The 21878-nt window shown below is 43.2% G+C and overlaps 1 protein-coding gene across 1 annotated transcript in view; it reads left to right on the forward strand.

The window, feature by feature from the left end:
- ext1b (exostosin glycosyltransferase 1b) overlaps positions 1 to 17775 on the forward strand; it is a 128239-nt gene extending 110464 nt beyond the window's left edge. The window contains exons 8-12 of the mRNA XM_005748661.1: positions 697 to 792; positions 11327 to 11416; positions 13577 to 13737; positions 14421 to 14592; positions 16774 to 17775. Coding sequence (XP_005748718.1) covers positions 697 to 792; positions 11327 to 11416; positions 13577 to 13737; positions 14421 to 14592; positions 16774 to 16959 — 705 coding nt within the window. The 3' untranslated portion in view covers positions 16960 to 17775. The remainder of the gene's footprint in view (positions 1 to 696; positions 793 to 11326; positions 11417 to 13576; positions 13738 to 14420; positions 14593 to 16773) is intronic.
- The last annotated feature ends 4103 nt before the right edge of the window (positions 17776 to 21878 follow it).

Consider the following 21878-nt stretch of genomic DNA (forward strand, 5'->3'; position numbering starts at 1 on the left):
CATTTGCTGTTTTGAAATGCAGAGAAAACCTTCCAAAGTCTTTAAGTCCAGAGTAACATAACCATGTTTGGCTTACCGCAGTTCCACGGCGCCATCCAAAGTTTGACAGGCACGCCACGTCCAGCTAGAGGAGTTTAGCGAGCTTGTGTCGCCACATTATTCCACATCAAATTTAAGATGCATGAGAAGAATGGTTCGAGATATAGGGATGTAACTGTGTGTGTAAATGTGTGTGTAAGGTCAGCTAGGATCGTGTCATATTTGGGTGTGTGTGTATTTTTCATCAAATATTAATGAGGCCCGCCGTCGTCGTGCAGCGAATCGGCTGACCTGCAGGTCATATAAAACATGATGTGACTGTGGCTGGGAACATGACTTTTTAATCTGAAAACATCATCTAAAGGGAGGTGGAGCATCACAGGGATGTAGCATTAAGAAGGACAACCTGATAATGCAACGAGATCGGCTACAGACCGAAATGTAAAAAGCACGCTGGGGACATAATTGGAAATATTTTATCACTTCAGCTGCCCTTTTGTCTCTTAAACGTTTAATCAGCTTGTAATAAGGTGACATTTGCTGGCTGCGGAGCACATAAATGTCGCCTGCTTAGGCCAGTTCATTTTGTTTGGGTTTGAGGAGCTGAATTAGATTCAGCGCACAAATAAAACTTCCTTTGTTTGTTCTCTCTTTCAGATCATCGTCCTGTGGAACTGTGACAAGCCTCTCCCCGCAAAGCACCGCTGGCCCGCCACCTCAGTGCCCGTCATCGTGATAGAGGGAGAGAATAAGGTGAGCCGCGCGCGCTCGGCCTCTCGGTTACCTCAAAGCCGTGATCCCGATCATTTCTAATTACCTAGCTCGTCTTACACATATATTCTCTGTAAAGCTACTGAATCTTCAGACATTTTATTCAGTCTGAGAGTTTCGGGGAGTTAATGAGTTTCGATTTGTGTCGCAATGATTCCATTAGAGGACAGTTTGTGTGGTTTTAATTAAAGCTCAGTAATGAGAATAATATACACTGAAAACAGAAGGCCTGAAAGGCTAATGCATATTGTGTATTGGAATGATAAGGTGGTAATAATGGCTAAGTGCACAGGCAGCTCTACTTTGATCGGAACCAAATATCCAATTAGCTAAAGAAAGTGACAAAATCATTGCAGAGTAACAATTGAGCCATAATCTGCAACACAAATGCACTTAGAGCATTTACGTTTCTTCATCGTTCATCCATTTAAAACTTTTTAGGACTGTAAATATAGGCTATTTATAAAAGATGGAGCCTGAGTATGTAAATCTGTATTCTTTTTAGCAGCCAACAGGGGGCAACACCTCTGGTTGCAGCTTTAAATCAGATTGGATACAAATGTATGAGGACATGCTCAACCACTCATTTTATATGTGATTATATGATCTCAGTAAACATTTCCCTGATGAGTTTGGGTTCTTAATCTCTGGTTTTTAGTGATTGTAATTTTTAAAAGTGCTCTTGAGCAATAGTCCTCTAGTCTTTCTTTGAACATTTGCTGCTTTTTCAGTCCAGTCTCTGTACCTGACCATTTTCTTTGTTTGGTAAGCATTAACATTAACCGGTCAAGCATAAACACGGCACTTAGCACAATGGATAAACCAGCATTGTGTCCACACATAACAGACAACCTAGCAAAGAGCCTGTCTTAAATTGTATCTTTAGCCACTTTGTTACTTGTAACCTGTCACAATAACACGTTATTTGTCCAGTTTCTTTAGTTATACCATTGAAAAATAACACGCGCCGTTTTGACAGGCATAAATCGTTCCATTTTTGCACCACTGAGGTGATTCCCAAAGAGATATTAGCCAAAAACTTGGCATATCTCTGCACTGCATGCAGGGTGTCCTGAAAAGATTTGAGGAAAGTGCACAAATGGAGAACAAAAGAAGAAGAAACTATAAAAGACCTGACGCAGGACCCAAGAGATGCAACTGGCCCTTAATTCAATCCAGCTACAGTTCACTGAAGCCTCATCAGAAATGTATGGAAGCCCGTTTTTGCCACACAAAAAAAGATCCATAACTCAAAATTTTGAGTTATTTTCTCAAAATTTCGACTTATTAACTCGAAAATTCGATCTATTAACTCAAAATTTCGAGTTAGCGCTGCCAATCAGCAATCTACATGAATGACGTCATTTCCTTGTTACCCAGAAGCTGAAGCCCTCAGCTACAAATGCTACAGCTAAGCTACCAGTATTACAGTCATTCATGAACGCACAGATTGCTGAGTATGTTCAATGTGGCTTCACAAATGATGAAATCCTTGTGCTGTTAGCTGAATCACATGGCGTTACTATCAGCAAACCTACTCTCGAAAGCGTCAATTTGTACATCCCTCTGCGCCATAACCTTCTGGGTAACAAGAAAGAGACGTTATTCACGTAGATTGCTGATTGGCAGTGCTAGCTCGAAATTTCGAGTTACTTCTCTCAAAACTTCAAGTTAATAAGTCAAAATTTCAAGAAAATAACTAGAAGGCAGTGTCCTCGATTTCTCAGTCAGATCAACATCCTCCTCAGGAGTTCTCATTGGATGTGTCCATCATTTATATACAGTATATGACTGAAACTGAAAATGGTGTTTTCGTGATAGATTGAGGTATAGAGATGGTGATTAGAAAATGGGGACAACTGCCTGTAAAAACACTTATATGAAACCATGAAAAGAAACAAACCCTTGCCTCTGATATTTTTCTTGAAAGAAGAATAATCGCCTAAATAAAATATAAAAGATTCTATTTAATCGGTTAAATAAATCAACAGCTCAGTTCCCTTAAATTGACACGCCGTTAGAAGTGACAAATTTGTTTAATTCTGAAATCTTCTCTTCGAAAATGTTTCCACACAGACGGTAAGAAAAAGCTTTCCACGATGGGTAATGTGCATAAAAGCTATGTTTTCGAGTGGGCGTCAATTTTCTCAGCATGTCAGCTTAGAGATATTTTTCCCTCTGTTATGACTGGCGGTGTCATAAAATGCATGTTTTTCCTGGTTTTTAAGTAAACCCTCCAGCGAGACCCAGAGCATGCCTCAGTGGCATTTATTATGACATCCGCATTAGGCTTTTATGCTGAAGGTACTGTCCCGTGAAAAGCATTGCTATGTTTACCTTAACCTCCCTCTGACCTCTAATTGTACGAGTCAAAGGTCAAACTCGGACACGCAGTTTGACATTTGAATTGTTTCTTTTTCAAAGAGCGTCTTTGAGGTGTGTTTTGAGAGGGTTAGGGTAAGCGGGATCTGTTGCTCGGCTGTATTCCTGGACATCAGACTCACCCGGAGCCCTCCTTTCCCCTTCTTCATCTGAGGACTTAACTTCAACTGCCAATCAGGGAAAGTGGCTTTCACATCAGTGTCAGTCACTCAGCGGTAGGCTGGGTTTATGGTTTACCTCTCCCCGTGGCTCTGAGTGGTTTCTCCCAAGCTGTCAATCACAGTGGGAAGCCTCTGCGTGTAGCTGTGTTGCTTGTGAAAAGCGAGCAGAACGGGCTTAGCGCACTGCTGTTGTGTGTGTTTATGTGCGTGCGCCAGGCAGCCTGTGGTTTGTTGTGGTTGTGGCGTTTTATGTGTTTACCGTGGCGAGCCAAGCTGTGTTCCTCCACCCCACAGAGCGCGAGCGAGAGAGAGAGTGTTTTTCATCCCTCTCGCCTTTTCCCTGCCACTTTCCCCCCTTATCCCATCTCTGCTCCATTCCTTCCCTCACTCACACATCCGCTGTTTTTGTCATTACTCTTTCTTTTATCTTGCTTTTGCTTCTGTCTATCTCTGCATCTCTTTCTCCCACCTTCTTTTCTCGCTTGTTGTCCCGGATGTTACCAGGAGTGTAGAAATATTGACGTCATGAGTCGTGGTTGGAAGAATCGCCAAATTCGCTTCCTTTTGTGGTTTTTACGTCTTCTCACTTATTTGCGTATGCGTGGATGAATTGTGGCATGTTGTTTTTCTGCAGAAAAGAAATCTAGCAGTTTTAGCAGATCCAATTTTTCCCCTCAAAAAATGAACCACTTTATTAGGTACAGCCTAATAACGTGGACCTTCTTCTGCCCCAATTCCTGCCGGTGCCGCAGACATTCCTCAGACATTTGTTGAGCGTAAACGATGTGAATCTCCTCTTGCACCACATCAATTAGACTTTGATCTGGGCTTGGAGCTTATTTGAGTGCATTGAGCTGATTGGTGTGGTTAAGAAACCAGTTTGAGGTCATTTTGAGCTTTGTGACATGGTGAGTTATCCTGCTGAAAGCAGCTATCTGAAGATGGTACACAAAGGATGGGCGGAGACCAAACAGCGGAAAATGTACCAAGAAAATCCCACACCATTACATAACCAGGATGGATCCAGGCTTTAATGTTATCTGCGTCTAATTCTGATCTCACTATTTGAGGTTGCCGTAGAAACGGAGACATTGTTCAAATCTTGTGTTGTGCAGTTTTGGTGACCCCGTGTGAACTGTGGCGTTGGGTTCCTGTTTTTAGCTGACACGAAGGTTCAACGTGTTGTGTTTTCAGAGATGCTCTTCTGCATACCTTGGCTGTAGTGAGTGATTATTTGAGTTTTCTTCTTATCAGCTTGAAGCAGTCTGGCCATTTTCCTCTGACCTCTGACATCAACAAGGCGTTTCCTACAGATTAGTGGAAATTTCTTTTCTTTTTAGCGCCAGAGATGCTTTTGTGGGATAATCCCAGTGGATGAGCAGTTTCCGAAACAGACCAGCCCAACCAGTGCCAACAACTATGCCACATTCAGAGTCAATTAAATCACCTTTTCCCCATTCTGATGCTCACCTTGACCTCACCTACATGTCCAAGAGAATTAATTTCCTGCCATGTGATTGCACAAAATGAGCAGTTGTACCTAATAGAGTGGCTGTCGAGTCCGCAGTATTTCTCTATTAAATGAGTCCAAACAAACTGTTGTAACTTTCCACTTCTTATTCTGTTGTGGGCAATTAAACTCCTGTTAAACACCATGCAAGACAAGCACAAGCCTCCTAAAGCTGAACAAATCAGCTTACCAAAACTCACTGGAAATGCTTTTCCATCTGAAGAAAAGGGGAAGAGAGAAAATTTTGCTTACTGGCAGCTTTTTCTGTTTACACATGAGGGCCCGTGGGTCAGCACTTGATAAGGTGAAGATAATTTAAAGTCTGAAGCCCCGAAGAAGAAAATTACAGGATGCACAGTGTGCAGTTTCCATTGCAGTTTAATGAAAACTGTGGATAGGTGCTGCACAAACTAAGTGTAACACCCAGGAAAACAAGGACTGCGTTTCTTTTTCCCCCCCTTTCTTAGCGCTTCGCCCAGCGCCTCCTCCTCATGCAGTGTCGGTAGTTAAAAGTTAAGTCCAAGAGAAATAAAACAAATGAGTCGATCCTTCTTCAGCTTTGTATTTATTCTTCTATCGGCGGCATTATATAAACACGTCAGTGAATCACACTAATGCACTGGATGGCATGTTTTGGCATTAAAGTGAACACGGCCGCTGCGATAATCCCACACACTCCTGCTGCTGCAAATACCCACCAGAGCCTTGAATAGTTATTAATGCGAGCCGTTCCGAACCGTTCCAAACAAGTCCAGTGCCCAGCTGTTTCAGGAAATTGCTTTTTTCCTTTAATAATATTAAATTATGGATTTGGTATTGTATTTTTTTTTTAGGGTGTATGCCTTCATTTGAAAGCTTGGCTCTTAGTAACAGACATGTGGTTGCATTGTTGGTTTTGGTTTGTTTGAGGGATTTGTCGACAGCGCGGAAAAAAACACAGAATAATACAGATTTTATCCTTCAACCACATCCTGTCTTTCCCTCCCTCTGTTGTCTTCTCACGGCGGCCAACAAAATCTGGTTTGTGACTGTTGGTTTAGGCCGTGTGAGGATCCCGGCGGCACTTGATATGGTTTACATGCACTGGTGGTCCTCCCTTCCGACGTTCCCTACGTCTCTCTCCTCTGCTGCTGTCCTTTAGAGAGGAGGTGAAGTGCTGCAGGCAGATTCCTGCTGCAAGAGCTCACATTCCTGGAGAGAAGCAGGAAGCCCCAGGCTAATATGTCTCACTTCTAACATTACAAACCATCTGGGGCCTGGAAACATCAGCTTCTCATCCTCTCTTTGTCTCTTTTCGTCTCTTTCAGTATTCGCTGCTTGTCTCACTGTCACTTCCTCACCTCCTGTCTCCTATCCCTGGTCTTTCACCTCTTTTTGGTCTTTTCTGGTATCCTCTATGTGTCTTTCTGGTGGGAAAACAAGTAGTGGGGGGGACGGAGAGACGGGGTTGTTTTGTTTCTCGCTTTATGCCCGCAGGACATCATGGCAGTAATGACGACAATGAAATGAGAGGGAGGGTACCGCTTCTCATCTTTCTTCTCATTTTCTCTCCAGCGTTTTTTCATCTTTCGCTGTCACTCACGCACCTCGGCTCTTCCACCCCGTTCGAATGTGAGCGACAGCTGAAATTTTCATCCGCTCTTGTTGCCGCCGCTGGAGTATTTTCGGGAAGACGGGAACACCGCGGCACTTGGCCGGACAGGCCGTTCCCATCTCTGTCGGGCTCCACCGTGTGAGCGGGAGTGTGATGAATTTTAGAATTGCTGTGTGAGCAACATGTGAAGCATTATAAGAATTTAAAGAATCTCAGTTCGCATTCCCATGGGAATAAACACAAATGCTGTGTTTATTCCCATGAGATGTTCTGCCAGGCCTCTACTGCAGCCACCTTCAGTTGCTGCGTGTTTTGGGTCTCTCTGCCTCCAGTTTGGTGTTTAATAACTGAAAAACATGCTCTGAGGTCAAATGACTGAAAAAGCAAAGAATATCTTTGCCTTGAGAAACTCTTGGGTTGCTTTTGGAGTTTGCTTTGGGTTGTGATCCATTTGCAGTGTGAAGCGTTGTCTGCTCAGTTCTGCAGTGTTCGGCTGAAGCTGAGCAGAGAGTGTAGCTCAGTTCATCCCGCTGCTTCTATCAGCAGTCACATTATCAATAAAGTGGTCCAGTCCTGCTGGCAGCCATACACGTCTATGCAATAACACTACCTCCACCGTGCTTGACAGATGATGTGCTTTGGTTCCTGGGCTGTTTCTGGTTCAAGGTAATATTGGCTTCATCTTATTGTTATGAAATTTAGCAAGGGGTTGATTTTCCTGCAAGCTCACAGCGTAGCAACTCCTGAATCCCAAAGAAGTACATCAGAAGAAACTCTGCTCATTGTCTTTGACTGTAAAAGGGTCCACGACTGACAAAAGACCCTAAACCTACCAGGAAGGGCGTTGCTCTAGCTCACCTGGTTTAGCAGGCGGCCCATATGCAACAGGCTCTGAGCATTTCCTGCATGTCCTTCCCACACACTCTGCTTTCCTGTCTGCATATAATAAGCAGGTTTAAGGTATTCCACCTGTCATAACCAGATGCTACATCTGCCTGTGTCTGCGGTTTTAGAGCAGTTTGTTAACAATTTAGATTCCCCTTAGCCTGAAAATGAGGTCATTAACATTATTTTTCTCTACACTCATAAAAATTAACTCATGAAATTTAAGTCAAGACATCAAGAGTTCAACCACAGACTTGTAATCTTTTCATTACAGCACACCTGCATGTCAAATTAAAACAAATTCAAATAAAGAGCATATATTAGGTCTTCACTTTTTAAAACAGATATTGGACTTAACTTAATTAATATGAACATTTACATAGTAAAACAATTTTTAATTTACATATATTTGCACATAAAGGACTGAAATCTTATTTTATACTCCTTTAGGCTTTTTAATTTGAGATCAAGTGTTTTCCTTCTTGTATTAAAACGTTTGTGTTTCACCTAATAATCAGCTGAATTTAAAGATTTTCAAAAAGTCCCTTGAGTCATCCAGTAAAACTGGTCACGTGCTTTCCTCCTGTTATCTAAAGGACCTGGCAGACAAGTGAAGTCTGCACGCTGTGCAAATCAGTTCTGATTTAAGTGTTTGAGGAACTCGTGTCTTTCCTTTTGTTTGCAGGACAAACTGCTTGGTCACACTGCTTGTACAATAAAAGTTATCAGGAGCTGGAGCACTACAGTAGATAAGAGGCTTTCCGCAGCTCGACTGCAAAACCAGAATTTTTGGGAGCGATTTGGTTGATTTATTTATTTATTTGTTTTTGGTGCCCTTCGCCTGCAGAAGTGATAAAGACCTGTTGAGAGTGAGGTCAGCAGTGACGCTCGGCAGGCAGACAATGGCAGGTGTTTACAGGGAAACGAGGTCAGCTTTGACCACTCTTAAATGTAAATGTAATGGCTTTTCTGTGCAGGCGGTGCTTTAAAAGAACAAGAATCCTCAGAGAGGCCTGACCTTCAGAGCCGTGCTGAATAACTAAACAACGGTGCGTGAGAGTGTTTACATATATGGGACGTGTATCTCGATATGTCCGCGCGCATTGAAGCTGTGCGTTTCTCTGCAGTTTTCTAATTGCGTGGGAGGCGGTTCGAGTTCGAGCGCACATCCAGATTACGACACGCACGCTCTTTGTCACCGAGAAACCGCTGTTTTCTCATCCGAATGCCTTTCATCACAGCCAAAGACCAAACAAGTCTAAATATCCTCAAGATGTTGATCTTTCCATCCACCCACCAAACCCCCATCCACGAACACTCTCTCTGCCTCCAGTAAATATTCAAGGACCGTCATGAATTATACAGTTGGGTTTCATCCACTGTTAAATATACATATTGTGTTTTCAACAGCGGCTGAGATAAAGTAAATTTGGGCCACATGTAAGACACATGACTCACACTAGGTGTCTGACTACATTTGTGTGTTTTTATTGATTTAAAAGAGCGAGTCGACCCTGCAGCAGTAATGGAAACTAGTATCAGCACTCTATCTCTGTAGCAAACGACAGGGTGCAGCCTGCAGTAAAGCGTAGGATATTGGCTTTTCTCTCATTCGCTGTGCCACCGCTATTTGTTGATGTCATGGCTTGTTGTCTCCTCTGAATCTCATGAATTTGTGAGGGATCATTAAAAATGCATGTGGCAGATATTGAGAGCAAAAAGGAATTTTTATTCCTAGATTTATCTCAAGGTGAAACTCTGCATTTAGCACTGGGGTCTAGTGAGCCGTGGGTAGCGATTCAGAGCGGGTGGGCTCGTCTGCAGTGCTCCAGGTACACGAGGGGAAACAATGACTGGAGGTTGCACCACGAGCAAAATGATTGCGACTGTTTGTGATAAACTTGGGATGTTGTTGCCCTGGAAGTAGTTGACTTCAAAGATGTGATCACTTGCTGACTTGATGATGATCACATGGCAGTAAGACGGACGTAAAGTTGGCAATTAAGTGCAATCTTTTTGTGGTAGTTAGGTGATTAACTTAACTGTGATATATCTGGGATAAATCGGCAGCAATTGCAAATCTTTTTCCATCTACATGCAAGAAATTCACATTTATTACTTCCTCTCAGACTCCAGCCAGAACCCACCAGATTTGCAACAGCACTTCAGAAATTCCTCCACAAATAGTGACGTAGATGCTGCAGGATATCAAGTTAACTCCATAATGACATAAGCCCTCAGCAGCCTTAATTGCATGTAAGAATATAACCAGAATCCAACCAGTTGGCAACCAGTTCAGTCCCCTATTGCAAAGAGATACATCGTTGCTTTAACATCAGCACAGACTGATTCTGTTTGAGTGCAACGTGTTGGCAGTTATTTGCCATCAGACAAGTTTCCCACCAGGTGACCTGTGCAGTGGCCTTGCAATCAAACGTGGTCAGCCAGGCCTAGAGGATGTTGCAAACACAGTTGCAAAAGCAAGAAAGTTTAAAGCAATCATCAGGCAGGCACCAATTTATTTATTTAGGTGTTTTTCTAGTCCCAAGGAGGTGGCCATCCTGTGACTGAGCTATACAGCAGCTATAAGTGCTATTTTTAGAATAATAACTACTTGCATGTGATTTTCATGAGCTCTACTTTCAGCTTTTTAGCAACTTTCAGCAGATTTGGGAGTTACTAGCCTCAATTTGACTGTTTTACTTTAGTGTCAACATGTGCAGTCTCACTTTGAAGCCATTTTCTGCTACAGTAAAACCTCTAATCATCAACTTTAGTCTGATGCTTGTTACTGAGGTTGGTAGCACAAACCAAGCAAATAGCTGCCAGCTTTATCTGTCAGTAAGCAGCTAGCTGGTGAAACAACAAAGCAGCATCTGCCGGGAGTAATCTAACAATCAGCTAAACAGAGAATGAATAGTGAACGTGTATTGATCGGGTGGGCAGGAATACACCTCCACCTGTACACTCTGTGTGTAAATAAGCAGCTGTTTGTTGTCAGCTCTGAATCTCATGAAATTATGAGGAATTGTTAAAAATGAATGTGGTAGACTTCAGGAGCAAACGGAGTTGTTATTCTAAAATGTGTCTCTTGTTTTAAGCTCTCCGTTTATGTTTTGTTCTCAGCTCCACTGAGCACTCCTTAGCATCTTTCAGCTCAATTTTCGGGGGTGGGGGGGTGGGGGGTGGGGGGGGACTCTTGCCTTGATTTAACAATTTTAATTCAGACTCGACACTCTCACTGCAGCCATTTTCAGCGAGATAAAACGGACAAAAATGCAAATTGTCTGTCTGTTAGTCGGTGAATAACGGAGCATGTAGGAGCTAAAGAGAGACACATTTCTGCCAGGAGTTGATATAAATCTAACAAACAGCTAAAAGGAGAGTGAACAGTGAACTCGCTTTGATCAGGCAGACGGAAACACAATTCCAGCTAAACGCCGTAACACACCAACATAAAAGGGGGGTTGTCATACCGATGTAAAAAGGGGGATATTATCTCATTGTTTATGAAAATTGCTTCCCCAAAGTGCCAAAGAAAACCAGTTACAGCAGGTTTACAGACTGTGCAGGCGGTTCTCCGTTTGTAAATGAAAGTTTTGATCCTGGGAGGTGACCCTAAAGCTGCAGTTTGCCTGGCAAGGGAAAAAAAGACAACTCGGTTATGCCGTGTTTAAGTTTTCTCATACCGTCAGCGCCAAAAAAGCAGCAGAAACCAGCTCACGTGATTTTGTCTTTAAAGTGCAACAATTCCCTGAAATGCATTATCTCAAAATTGAAAACGTCTTGTTCAGTCAAGTTTGATTAAAACTCTTGTCTGCACGAGTGCTGTTTAATAAGAGCATGAATGTCAGAGAGGTTTACTTTATTATTTCCCGCTGTGCTCGGATCTAGATTTGCTATTAGTGTAGTTTGAAGATGGGATCCCAGCTTATGTCAGTCCACTGATTTTTAACCCTCTGTGCTCTGTGTCTCCCCCTGCAGGTGATGAGCAGCCGCTTTTTGCCCTACGAGATCATTGTGACCGACGCTGTCCTCAGCCTGGATGAAGACACAGTTTTGTCCACCACTGAGGTATCCTCTAATAAACACAGCGACTCTCCTTTGTATCGCCGTCTCCTCCACTTGAGTTGTAAAGTTCGACACTCCCTTATTGCATTTCCTTTTTTTAGCTTTTAGCTTCTTTCTGTTTGTCCCTGCTGCTTTCAGGTTGGCCCCCCAAAATTTGTGGCCTGGTTCTTTAATCTTTTAAAGTCTAACTTTCATTCCCGAGGCCTTGCTTGCTTTTCTCTCTTCTCGTGCGCTTTTCTGCCTCTTTTTCCTTCCCTCTCCTTTTCTTCCTATCGCCCACCTCCTGTTTTTGGCTCTACCTCTCCTATCCCCTATTCGACGGCAGCACTGTTATGGGCATTTTTGTTCCACATGCTGGCGGGGCTGTTCCTGTTTTTCTTTTTTTTTCTTTTCCTGGGGATACGTTTTGGCGCGGCATCATGGGAAGCCAGAACATAGCAGAAAGAAATGAGTTTATGTGGCAGATCAAGATGGCAAGACAGAAGGGAAAATCCATCCCCGACAACTGAATCAACCTGCGTTACTCCCAGGAAGACGGTTGGATCACGAGAGCAAACACTTCTCAAAGTTTCTGAGCTCAGGGAATGTCGATGCCAGGAAACTTGAGAAAAGGGGGAAAAAAAATGAAGGGTAAAAACCGGTAATCTCCCCATCCACCCACTCCTTTTAAACAAATGATTCAAAGTGCAGTTTCTGGCCCCGGCGTCTTTGTTTTCTCATTTTTATCCGACTCTCTCCACCCTTAAGTGAAGATGGCGACGACGAGAGCTGTCTTTAACAATGATACTCACTCCTTTGAATATGACTCCCGGTTCAGTCGGAAAGTAGGCAGAATTATGAAAGTCGGTGAAATATTTTCCTTGTGATTGTAACATCCTTCAGCTTCCATCTCTTTTATTTTGAACTGCAGGCAGGAGCAGAAGAAAGTCATTATTTTCCTTCAGGGCTTTTTCATATGTACAAATTTTGGCAGGAAGAGCAGATAGATACTGTTTTATGGTGGATTTTAAATTTTTTCTCTTCTTTTTTAATATTCAACAACATAAGCAGCCTCACAGCGTAGTATAGTGATGTGCGGTGTAATGCAGAGCAGGCTGTTTGAGGAGCCGCTGAGACCTTTCTGATGTTTTTGTCTAATTATTTGATTGAGCGCTTTGATCGTCGCTGCAGTCGTTTGCTACAAGCAGCTGCTTAGGAAAGACTGCTTTGTGTTTCATGAGGCTTTGCCTCAGTTGTATTTTCACTCGAGTGTGTTTTGAACGTGTTGTTCCTTTGTTGGGTTTCATTGTAGTCTCTTTCATTTCCTCTTTATCTTTTTTTCCCTCACACAACACACCGTAAATAGATACGTTTTTTACACCTTTGATTAATGAAAACAACAACTTCACTTTATTTGTCTTTTGTAAGAAAATATTTAACACAGCTCATTCCAACAAGGGTTTATAATGACGTTAATGGTGTGTGAATATTAGGGATGCACTTATCCAACCTTTTTTTTACTGATAGAGGACCGTTCTGACGCCATTGAAATATTGTTTTGCTGATATCCAAGAATACAAATTGACTGATTTGCTATTTATTGGTAAATAACAAGAAACTGGACCAACATAAGTTAAAAGATTTAGGGTCAACTTTGACCTTGGGCGCTAACAATTGAGGTCAAGATCCATAAAGTTTTTACTGATTTGGTGTGACCTTGACGTCGACCTCCTTGGCGTCCATGCTGGATTTGCTTTACTCCACTAATGATCTAGAAGATGTAGAACAACAAAGAACAAGACTGAAAAGATTGACCCTTGGAACTGGATTACAATCTGATCCAGACATTGGATCGGTGCATCCCGAGAAGCTGGAAAACATCTGCTGAGCTGTGAAAATTCCCCCTTATTTATCCTTCTCTCCCCCAAAAATACCAAAGCAAAAGCAGCTTTTTACAGTACCAGGCTGTCGTGCTTTTTTTTGCACAGTTTCTCTATAGTGGGGGTTATTGTATATGAAAAGTGCTGAACAGTAGCTTTTCATTTTGATCAGCTGAAGTTGATTAAAAAGAAGAAAAAAAATGTGTACATTTTTGCCACAAAGGTGTCCAGAGGGTACAAAATTAGAGTTTGTTATTAGAAATGATTAATGTTCTGATTTTTTAATGTTTTAATCTCTGTCTAGGTGGACTTTGCCTTCACTGTCTGGCAGAGTTTTCCAGAGCGAATCGTCGGTTACCCCGCCCGCAGCCACTTCTGGGACAGCAACAAGGAGCGCTGGGGCTACACCTCCAAATGGACCAACGACTATTCGATGGTCCTGACTGGGGCTGCCATCTATCACAGGTGCACTTCAGGCTGTTAAACTAAAGCCTCCCTTCTCAAGCAGCTGTTTAGCGCCATGTCCTTTGATTCTCCTCACTCCTGCTCCGTTCTCCTTCCGTTACACGAGGCTCGCTGTTCTCCGCTCTGCTCTCCAGTGTTCGGTTGTCTTTCTTTTGATGCGGCGCTTTGATGCGGTGATCTGTAGATTATGAAAGTAGATGTGATGTTCAGTGTGGCACAGCCTCGGGAAACCAGTGTTTTGACACGGAGTATGTTTTATCCCCAAAAAATGTCAATTTGTCTGCCGCGCAGCCCTCGATAGTTCCCGCGTTTAGTTCGACTACAGTCCTGTCAGCTTCAATATGGCTTCACTCAGCTGTGATGGGAGCAGTCCATTAAGCTTAAGTCAGCCAATCACCGCAGCCGAACGCTTAATCACTTTCAATAAGTCACTCGTTCAATCCATCCAAGAGCTTTAACAGCGATGGTGTGGCCTTTAATGTGAAATATTCACTTTTTATATTTAATTTAAGCTGTCAGCACAACCGGCTTTAAACCTTTGAAGCTCTAACACTGTTTATTTAGAAGTTTTTAAAGCATTACTTTCAAAATAAGAGCTTCAGTAGAATTAAGACTATTAAGGATTTAAGTGCCACTGGTTTCAATCTGGGAGCCTCTAAATACTCTTCTTCCTGTCCTCTCAGGTATTATCACTTCCTGTACACCAACTACTTGCCCACCAGCCTGAAGAGCATGGTGGACCAGTTAGCCAACTGTGAGGACATCCTGATGAACTTCCTGGTCTCTGCTGTCACCAAGCTGCCGCCCATCAAGGTCACACAGAAGAAACAGTACAAGGAGACCATGATGGGACAGGTAAGAGGGCAGCAGCTGTGACCACTACACCACACCACATGTGGAAGTATGAATACTTATAATGCTTAGATCCATCTCTTTGTTGCACTTGGAGAGCTTATTAGCGTTGGGGTTCTTTTAAAAAGAAGAGGATAACGGCCGGTCGAGAAAACTGGTTTGCATCTCATTACTGGATGTGACTGAGCCCGTAACAATTTACAATGCTGGATACAGAGCAGCCTTATTATACGGACCTCTTTGAATTTGTCCTTCTTTTCATGAGCCGTGATTCATGCTGAAGCCAGTGTTGTTTTCTTCCCTTCATGAGTGTGTCATGGCCTTTCAGCTGGAGCGAAGCCGTGCTGCTTTATGAACAGCATGAATTATTCTCTTTAAAAATCCTCTGGTATGGGCCACGGAAAAAAACAAAGAAAAAAAAACAGGGCAAGTCATAACGGCACACAGACAAAAGCAGGGAAAGGAGTCGTGTCGGTCCCGAAGCCTTGCGTCACGCTTTCTCATCGGGCTCCGGCCTGTCAAATATGGCGGAGCTGACGATTTATTGAGAGAAGTTGACATCAGCCATCGTTCAGTGATGGCTTTCTCTTGTTACTACGATGAAAGTTTGACCACGATTGAGTCAAAGAGCTTCTTTTTGTTTAGTATACGTCTAAAATCCCTGCTTGTTAATGATCGTGGTCCGAATACGCTGACTGAAAAGTGGATTGAAACTAGCATAACATAAGAGTTTCAGTATTGGAGTATTTAGTCAGTTATGAACAGATACTTAACCTTCACATATTCAAACCCCAGCAAATGAGGATCTGACCCGCCAACCTTCCGACTGGTGGCCAACCACGCTACTTCCTGAGCCACGGCTACCCCAGTTAGCTTTTTACTCTTTTAGCGGTCAATCAAAAAATTTGGGTGGGAAGCTCATCTTGTAACCGGAAGGTTGCCGGTTTGATCCCCAGCTCTGTCTGTCTTAGTCGTTGTGTCCTTGGGCAAGACACTTCACCTACCGCCTACTGATGGCCAGAGGGGCCGATGGCGCGATATGGCAGCCTCTCTTCTGTCAGCTTGCCTCCACCAGTGTGTGAATGTGAGAGTGAATGAATTGTAAAGTGCTTTGAGGGTCTCGAAAAGCGCTATATAAATGCAATTCATTGTATTATTATGTATTATTGTTATTTCCTGTTATTATCAGGAGGGTTTATGTAAAAATACAGGAGTCCGCCTGGATACCGGTGACAAAAAATGCGTCATTACTAAATGGACCGGTTGACATATTGTGCTTTCCTACTCTGCTGGAGCACTTGAAGCCCTTTTATAAAACATGTTTCATTCATCCGTTGACACACATTCACTTTTTTTCTACTGAGTGTGAATCTAACATTCACACTCAGTGGCTTTCCCAAGGACACTTTGGGAAGCAGACTGGAGCAGCCAGGGATTACACTACAAACTTCCCGATTAGCAATGACCTGCTCTCCCTCCTGAGCTACAGCCAACCATTAAGAAGAGGAATTCAAGGCTCCGATCATTTCAAGCACTGCATAGTATAAATATAACATGTGCATGTCCACATGAGATTATTATCCCGGCTTTATTCGCCATGCTTGCTATAATGGAATAATGCAGACATAAGAGAAATGCAGCCCTCCTCGGTCATGCTCATGCATATGACATGAACTGTGGCAAAATGAAAAAGTAAAGTAGTTCCTTCTTTCTCTGCCTCACTCATACATCATAGATTTGGTCTCATAAACTCTTGCACACTTGCAAAATATTGTTTTAAAGGGGTCCTACTGCGGTCATTTCCATACTTTGTCTTTGCTTGGAATGATTTACAGTTAAAATATTCCACATTTATAGGATTTAGAGGAGTTTGACGTCTATGCTTTTGGCTCACAGGGATTACCCGAACGTATTCTGAGCTCATTATTTGAAAATGTGGCCATGTTTAATATAATTATTCACTGCTGTAACAGGATACATATGACAGAAACTAAGGAAAAGCATCTGAGGCTCTTTTAAGACGCTACCACTGATATTTTATAAAGATCTGCAAAACTGGATTTTGTTCCAAAACACAGTCGACTTGTAATTCGTTTTTTCATCTTCCCCCAGGATCTGCATCTGTTATTGAAAACTCTAACTTTTCTTCTTTTTGTTTTTCCTCCTCTTCTCCATTCCCTCCAGTCTTCAAGGGCTTCTCGCTGGGCTGACCCAGACCACTTCGCCCAGCGGCAGACCTGCATGAACAAGTTCGCCAGCTGGTTTGGCGCCATGCCACTGGTCCATTCCCAGATGAGACTGGACCCCGTCCTGTTTAAGGACCAGGTCTCTATCCTCCGCAAGAAATACAGGGACATCGAGAGGCTCTGACAAGACCGCCGCCCCCTCGGGGGAGACCCTACGCAGGGGGAAAGAGACTCTGTGGAGATTAGGAGTCATCAGAGTACAGGGGGATGGACAGGGAGAGACACAGGTCTGTCTTCCACTCAGCACATTGCCAATGACCAGAGCGCCGCTGCTGGAAAGACTCGATGAGGAAAGGGATAAACGGGAAACGAGCGTAGGCCGTTTGGGTGTGAAAAAAGCAAAGAGAGTACACAAACTGACGGGCTTACCAAACAGTACTGTGTTTCACACATGTGCAAACACGCAGCACGCACTACTGACGACAAGAACTCTTGGATAGAATATTTTTTGTATGACACGGACGAGGACGACATCGTCTTTCCTGCTCTTTCGGCACATGTGCGGGGCGATGGTAGAAGACAGGAAGGTGTTTGTGATCTCAAACCTGGCAACCCAACCTGCTGTCCCAAGCAACCTTCCCTACTCTGGATCAGGACATAATACTGGACTCATTACCAAACTCCTGCTTTGTAAACCCATGAATATTTTGTTGCCTCAAGTTAAAAAACAAACATTGTCCAATCTGTCCTTTTTTTTTTTAGCAGCCATTACTTCCTAATATTCTCAGCAGTTGACAAACACCCCGCGTCTCCTACCCTTGGCTCCTTCCTTTATGAGTTGATCTGGCTTTTATAATGGTCTATCTGCTCCCGTGTTATCACAAAGATAAGTTAGGAAAACATCTCATTTCATGTCCCATTTTCCTCTCGTACTCGCCACAGCAGTTGTACTTTTCTCATCTTTTTTCCCCACTTACTTTCATCATCTTTTATCCCCTCCCTCCCTTCAGACTCTCTGCTCTCCCTCTTGTCCGTGTGTGTGTTGTGTGTGCAGACCCTTGAAAAGTTGGCTCATCCAACCATAAGCCCGAGCGGAGTACATTTTCCCTCCGTTGGAATGAGCGAAATGAACATTTCTGGATGAAATGGAGCAGAACGTTGCATTCTAACCCAAACTTTTTTTTTCTCCTCCCCCTCTTCTCTCTCCCTCCCACCCCTCTTCCTGCATGGTCTCTGAGCACCAACCTTACTGTGGGGGGGGGGGGCATAGCAGGTCTTTGGTGACCAGCATCATTTCAGAGGACAGATTTTTAACGCTGAGCGCATCAGTGCCATTCTGACATCAGGGTTTGCCTTTAAAGTTGTTTATTGCACATCACGTTGCCTACATCCGTTTGAGATGCTCTTGTGTTGAAATATTGTAATCGCCACTTTTATGTGTCTCTCCTGGCGCCCTGATTATTTTTATTTTTTTCCCACCCCCCCGTGACATATCCAAGGACCTCGGAGCCATTAAATTGACAAAAGGTTTTCTCCTCCATTTGTCAGGCAGAGATACGTTTAGGCTTCAATTAGGTATTTCGTTTGAAGTGCTGTTTTATTCCCAGGGGACACGCTGTTGATGAAACACCGAACATTATGGAGCATAGCGTTTGCGAAAACAGTGACTGGCAAACACGACCTGCTGTCTAATGCGATCCTTGGGATGACAGCTTTTTCCCCCTTGGCACACACTACCTGCATCAGTGTGTGTGTGTGTGAGAGACGGTGGCCACGCTCGGTGTCTTTTCTACGGCTGACACTTTTTTGCACCTTAAATGATCTTATTGGTATCGGACAACCAGATCAAAATGCTTAAATAACTAGATATCTTGACCTTTAATTGATCATTTTTAAAGACAGGCTGTCAGGGGAAGGAAAAAATAAAGGTGGCTGGCTCATAGCTGAGCTGCTATATGCTGTCATTAGGTCTGCATGCAGCGTGCAGGCGGGAGCACAGGCGGTCCAGTCACACATTTAGTTTGCAGACACTTGAATGAAAGCAGCATGCTTTTAGTGGCCTTTTCTGTCAGACAGGCATTCAGCATAATGTCTCAGCCAAAGCTGCTCAGCGTGTTAATCAGTTAGCTGTCACTGACATCGTCAACATCAGTGTCACACATTCAGTGGCTGCTTTAGATTCATTTTTTTTTCTTTCTTCACACTTTGTTTTTATTTTCGCTTGACAAAGAGTTGATGTAAAATGTATCGTAAAGCCGTCGCTGTTTCAACAAAGGGGACAGACGTGCTTTGAAGTGCCATATCCAAATGCTACTATAGCAGAGCTGCTCTGTCTCCGCGAGTCATATCAAACCCAGCAGGACTAACTTGTGTTGTTTTGGTTTTTTTGTTCGTTTTTTTTTTTGCCCCAATCATGTCACTGTTTTGAATATCGCTGTTTGTGCTTGTACTCTGAAACTTTGAAACTTGGAGTCGTTTCCCGGGAGATTCGTCGTCAGTGTAACAACATCGATACGTTGCGATTCTGGGAAACTCATGCTCCTCGCACGGTCTGCATCTGGCCTCTATTTCATCTTCAAAAGAATCATATTGTTTCAATCCATATCAAGCCTTTTATGTCTGATTGTCAGAGTTACTGTTGTTGATCGTCTCAAGACAACCACATTCCCCAGCTTTGCAGATAATCCACACACACTAAAAAAAACAACCCACCACCTATTTCAAATCCCTGGTCTCAGCACTGTACATAGACATATTTATTTTTTGAAAAGGAATAAAAACAAGACTGTGTACGATTTGAGATGACGCGGCGAGAACATTGAGACCGATCGCTGAGGGGAGTAAGTGGTATTTATTCAGTTTATTTTCTACACGCTGTGCACATTAATCCACACAGATGCCGATATACAGCTCGTATTATGTCGCACTCTGCATCGGTTTTCCAGGGGAAGCATCTATCACACACTTTCTAATACAGAGCTCCCCAAGTGAGATAACATTTCCAGAGTCGCCGTAGTGGAGTTTTAACTCCTGGAAAAGATTGCATACACCAGTGATCCAGAATTGGATTGGGCCGCTCCATCTTGGCTCTCTGCGGGAGTGAAATTGTAAAGTCCCAATAAAGACTACGCCAACTGACACGTGGAAAATAATAAGCAGCTGGGGCCCCCCAGCCCTCTCTCTCCTGCACCAGATGGAAACATTTTCACATTCTGCCGCAACATCTTCCCCTCATGCATTACAGTAATGCGTCTGAGGCTGTGACACAGTGGTTTAAATTGTCTTTGTCGCAGCTTGGGGCTCAAGTCGTAGCTCGCAAAACAGAAACGGAAGTGTATCTACAGTCTTTCAATTCCAGAGCTCAGAGTGTGATGGATGTGAGTCGAGGCCCTCGGAAAAGAAACAGCAACTAAACTTCGTATCCCCTTAAAATGCCTCCGTCATTTGATCAGGGAAACATTATGCAAGTTATCATCTTGAGCTTCAACACAGATGGAAGAAGGTTTACCCAAAACGTGCCAGGCGGTTGGCGTGTGCGCTGGAAACTGGTCTGCTCTCGATTTGATTTGTGCCTTTTTATCAACATGCGAGTTCCTGACATGCTGAGCACTGTCTGTCCCAGACTTGTTATTTCCAGTAGACGGGCAGCAATAGCACCATGTGCGGAGGACTCATATCCCTGCCTTCATACACTGGATGAGTCACAGTTTCCATTCTCTTGTTTTGACGCCCCATTTTCATTGTTGTGTTCGGACACTGTTGCTAAGGCGACAACGCATGACCACTTCCTGTTTCTGATTATTTATCAGTGATTGACTGTATTATGCGAGCAATCAGCAGTAGTGTCTGTTGATCTGTAAGGACTTGGTCAAGCCCAGCTGTCCTGATGCCTTCTCCTCCCTCCTACCTTGTAATTAAGAGAAGACTTTTATAGAGGTCACAGATTAAATAGAATAAATTCCAATTTTGTAAGAATGATTTATAAAAAAAATAAACTCATATTTGATGGTAACTGCATCTCTGTGCCTTTATTTTTGTTTCCTTTTTAATTTTGCTCTAAAGAACGTGATGATTTGCCTCACATGGACCAGTTCTGTTTTCAAATCTTCACCTGCAAGTGCAACAGGGAAAAGCATACAGTACATGACAGACTAAGCAAATGACATGTACTAAAAGAGAAAAAATGTGTGAGGCTATTAGGAAAAACTGGATATAAGTAGGAAAGTGTTGACAGTTCTCGCAATCCGGTAGGTGAAAGAGGCAGCAAACTGAAATGTCAACCAATGCTAACGCCTCCGACAACCATGATGGTTGAACTATCTACTATCACAGAGGGCAAAATGCAACACAATGAGATCCACATACCAGAAACTCAAGCAAGGACAGATAAGGAACTAGAAACTGGCAGTATGGTGGTTCCACTCCCACCAAGGCCTCCCAAATCACCAGACTCAACACCAAAACACACAGTGGTGATGAACCCAGAATTCCAGAGTGGCCACAACCTACAGCAAAGACCAAAATGCAGTGGGCACCAACTAGAAACATAGAAGAAGGCCTCCACCAGAGCCTGAAGCACAAACCAAAACCCAACAGAGGCCAGGCAGCTCATCCTGGACCTCAAGCGAGCGCACAAAATGGTGACAAATTATTTCGAAAAGCCTCCTATGAAGAAGATCTGATAGCTTTGTTATACCGAGGTTCTACTTTTCCAGTTACACGAGGTGCTGACTCCTCCCTACAGGCTTGGGAGAAACAATGCCAATGCCAATACGCCGTGATCCAAAACGTACCACAAAATAGGCGAGTCTAAAGTTGGAGCCACAGATGTGGGCTAACACAAGAAATTCCTCACAAATTTCTTCCAGAGGAATGCATCCCGACTTCTGCTCATTAAGCTAAGCAAAGTTCAGTCTTAAAACATTTTGAAATGTGGGGTGGGTCCCCAAAGGCACCACGGAAGAAATGAAATGGCTGTGGATCAGTATCAAATCCACTGAAAATGATATGACATTTTCAGTGATCCTTGACCTTTTTGAGTGGAAGTGGAAAGAAGGAAACGTTGGGTTTTTCTTTAATATGTCATCCATCTGCAGTTGAAAA

The sequence above is a fragment of the Pundamilia nyererei genome, unplaced genomic scaffold (genome assembly GCF_000239375.1).
Source record: "Pundamilia nyererei isolate P.nyererei 1_Seehausen unplaced genomic scaffold, PunNye1.0 scaffold00226, whole genome shotgun sequence".
NCBI classification, from domain to species: Eukaryota; Metazoa; Chordata; class Actinopteri; order Cichliformes; family Cichlidae; genus Pundamilia; species Pundamilia nyererei.